The sequence below is a fragment of the Cebus imitator genome, unplaced genomic scaffold (assembly GCF_001604975.1).
Source record: "Cebus imitator isolate Cc_AM_T3 unplaced genomic scaffold, Cebus_imitator-1.0 Scaffold85, whole genome shotgun sequence".
Taxonomy (NCBI): Eukaryota; Metazoa; Chordata; class Mammalia; order Primates; family Cebidae; genus Cebus; species Cebus imitator.
Window position 1 is genome coordinate 2142656 of NW_016107400.1, and position 3731 is coordinate 2146386.

At 36.6% G+C, this 3731-nt stretch overlaps 1 protein-coding gene across 3 annotated transcripts in view; it reads right to left on the minus strand.

The window, feature by feature from the left end:
• Positions 1–3731, minus strand: part of LOC108308453 (serine/threonine-protein kinase SMG1-like) — a 43065-nt gene that overhangs the window by 12400 nt on the left and 26934 nt on the right. The window contains exon 2 of one of the 3 annotated variants that reach the window (XM_017534267.2): positions 2504–2561. The exons of 1 other annotated variant lie outside the window; for it this stretch is intronic. In XM_017534267.2, coding sequence (XP_017389756.1) covers positions 2504–2517 — 14 coding nt within the window. In that variant the 5' untranslated portion in view covers positions 2518–2561. Of the gene's footprint in view, positions 1–2503; positions 3582–3731 lie in introns of those variants that run through there. One more of the 3 variants, XM_037740534.1, reaches the window with a different exon arrangement.

The window sequence follows — 3731 nt, forward strand, 5'->3', positions numbered from 1 at the left end:
TTTGTATTTTTAGTAGAGACGAAGTTTCACCTTGTTGACCAGGATGGTCTCGATCTCTTGACCTCGTGATCCACCCGCCTCAGCCTCCCAAAGTGCTGGGATTATAGGCGTGAGCCACCACGCCCGGCCTTTATTTTGTTTAGAGTGTATAAGCCTTTCCTTGCTCCCAAAAATACTAAATATAAAATTTTGCATGGGCTCAATTAGTTGGATACCTTGGTCTGTACTTACTGTAATCACTGTTAATATTGAATGAAGAGAATAGGTCCAATGAAACTTGAATATCTCACTGGTACAAATCATTACTTTTTTTTTTTTTTTTTTTTTTAAATAGAGACGGGGTTTCCCCATATTGGCCAGGCTGGTCTTGAACTCCTGACCTCATGTGATCCGCATGCCTCGGCCTCCCAAAGTGCTGGGATTACGGGCGTGAGCCACTGCGCCCAGCCAAGTCATTACTTCTAAAGGATCTCAATCTCAAACTTCATGAAATTCATAACCCAGCATACTAAAATGACTAAGACCCCATAACGAAGCAGCTTCTAATATTCAGAGTCCACTTGTTCATAGATAAAGCTAAGTACTTCTAATCTAAGGGAAAATAAAATCTATGGAATTTCAAGAAAAATGTACAAGAATATTCTGAGTATACTGTCTATAAGCACTAAAATATTAACTCAATGGAGCATAACTTTTTTAAACTAATGAAAAGACATTCCTGACCAGGCATGGTGGCTCACACCTTTAATCCTAACACTTTGGGAGGCTGAGGCAGACAGATCACCTGAGGTTGGGAGTTTGAAACCAGCCTGACCAACATGGAGAAACCCCATGTCTACTAACAATACAAAAAAAATTAGGTGGGCATGGTGCTGCATGCCTGTAATCCCAGCTACTCAGGAGGCTGAGGCAGGAAAATCGCTTGAACCTGGGAGGTGGAGGTTGCAGTGAGCCAAGATTCTGCCATTGTACTCCAGCCTGGGCAACAAGAGCGAAACTCCACTTCAAAAAACAAAAAGAAAAGACGTTCCTAATGTATCTAAAAACAGCACATTTAACATGTATCTATATAAATCAGAGCATACCATTACTTTCTTTCTGAAAGGGGACTGAAACATAAACGAGTTTATAACCTTTTCTGACAGGGTGTGAACTTGTCTATATGAATACCACAGTAAGCTGTTAGTAGATGAGGGAATAAAATAAGCACATGACTAATTCTGAAACACAAAGATAACTGAAGTCTGCCAATATTTAAAAATACCTTCACTTCCTGTTTTCATCATGTTTACATATCTCCTATACTACCTTTACTATTAAGAGTTAAATATTTGTATCATTTTCTGGTGACACAGTAGTAACATAAGGCAGCAGAGAATACAAGCTAAAAAAAGACCTGGGCTCAAATCCCAGTGCCAGCACTGAAAAAATACGTGTGTCTTTGCACAAATTACTTGATCTCCAAGCCTTGGTTGTCTCTTACATAAAATGAGGATAATACATATCTAACATGTAAGGTTGTTGTGAAGCTTAAATAAGATAACCAATTATAAAGAAACGCTTAGTTTGCAGGGTATGTTAAAAGTTATTATGACTATAATACAAAATAAGCTCAAAGTCTCCAGTCTAAAAGACAATGTACAAACAGTTCATGAGTATATGAATATAATTAAAACAAGTTTTTACAGTCAATATAGAGCAACTTAAATGCTTCACTTCAATCAGGTAATCTGTTGCTATCAACAAATCTGTTTCCAACTAGGAAGCATCTCATTTCAAACTAAACTGTAAAAATCAAGAGCAGTTTCCCCATTAGTTAGAAATAAGGTTTTTAAATCCCATAAATTATGAACACAGATTTTTTTTTTTCCAAAAAAAAATTTTGGGTTTTCAGAAATATAACCAAAAAACTCACTGGAATAGAGCCACTGTCTTAGAAATGCCTAAGAACTCCCCAGTTGCTAAATTACTTCAATACAAATTTATCAAAACATCTCCAACCAGAACTCAGGTTGTAAGCATTCTGAACCTAAAAGCACTAAATGGTTGAGCATTTACACAAAATTTCTATTTTTATAGAATCTTAACTGCTTCAGTTTCAAAAATGTCAATGTCAGGCTGTTAGCACCAACAAGATCATCCCAGTCCAATAAATAGAAAACTGTTAAAGAACGGAAATGAGCACTTAAAATGAGGCAATCAAAACCACAAAATAGAAATTGCAGATTTGAACTCCAAGAAGCAGGCATAACTGTTAGGCTAGTTAGAAGAGCTGAAAGAGATATCATCTGCCAGAATTAGTGTCTCAATTTAGTGAAAAAGGAAAATCTGTTAAGTCTAAGAATCCTAGTAAGGATCCAAAAATACCTCTACAGCCCCTTTAATATTCTAAAAATACCATGGAGAGAAAAAAAAGAAATGCATAAATTTCCCCAAAATGATCAAACTGAAGTTAAAGCCTGATGTACATGCCACATGAGAGGTAAGTTTCTAAAGCTCATACCTCAAAAATCGCATACTGTATAATATGGAGTCTTTGTGATGTTTTGCATCAAGTCAATCTGTAAGACAGTAGTTACAATATTAGTGAAGACAGTGGGTTAAAACATTTGTTGTTCAAACATGAAGCAAATATCAATCATGACTTAGGTGCTTTTAGTTGAACTATGGTCCCATTAGGGTTCAGACATTAAAGCAAAAATTGAGGTGGAAAGCTACTCTGCACCTTAGAGAAGAAAGAGGCTTAATGTGGCAACTAAAAAAAATTTAGCACATTTAAGAGAATTTAAATGTTAACTATAACATACAAATCACATGCAAATATAGTTACCACTTATATTAGTTACCTATTCTCAATATACAGAAAAATGCCATAAATCTAGGAGGCCATTCGTTTCAAATGACTGGAATCCTCAGACCTCACATTAACAATCCACCATGTGCTGGGGATAGTTATCACCTAACTAAATGCAGACTTGCTGTCTAGTTCTTGTAGGCATTAGAGAGAAAAAGAGAGAGTCATCTCTGTAAAATGTGAAGTCAGGGAACTCCTTACTAGGAAGCATTTCCATAAAGTATCCCAAAATGACTTGATGCAAACACCACACCTAGTGGTGTCACTGCAGTAAGCATCATATTACTTCAAATTGCTCTTACCTAGGTTTATTAAGGGATTTTGCTCTCAGGGTCATATCTAATTTGTAATGGATATAAACCAGGAAATGAGATTTGCACTAAAGTCAATGAAGTAGGAATGTACTTATTCTCTAAAGTAGCAAAAATAGTGTCATTGTCACAGAGCAGTTGTAGGATATGCTGTTCTCTACACTAACAGTTAATGCTACTTGAAAATGATTTACCCTTCAAAAATAAATTCAAGGTTATCCCCTGTAATGCCTCCTACCTGGATTCAAACATGCTTTAATGAAGAATTAAGAGAAAGGGTGAAACTATGAATAACACTGGGCCTTGTGTGTATCATTACATCAGAAACACTGCTCTAAGTATGAGTCTATTGCTAAAATATTAATTTGAGAGGCTCAGGGAATTTATTATACAAATCTCTTCTCACAGAGAACTTTAAGTTCAAATTTAATAAAACAAAACAGAACCGGCCGGGCGCGGTGGCTCAAGCCTGTAATCCCAGCACTTTGGGAGGCCGAGGCGGGTGGATCACAAGGTCAAGAGATCGAGACCATCCTGGTCAACAAGGTGAAACCCCGTCTCTACTA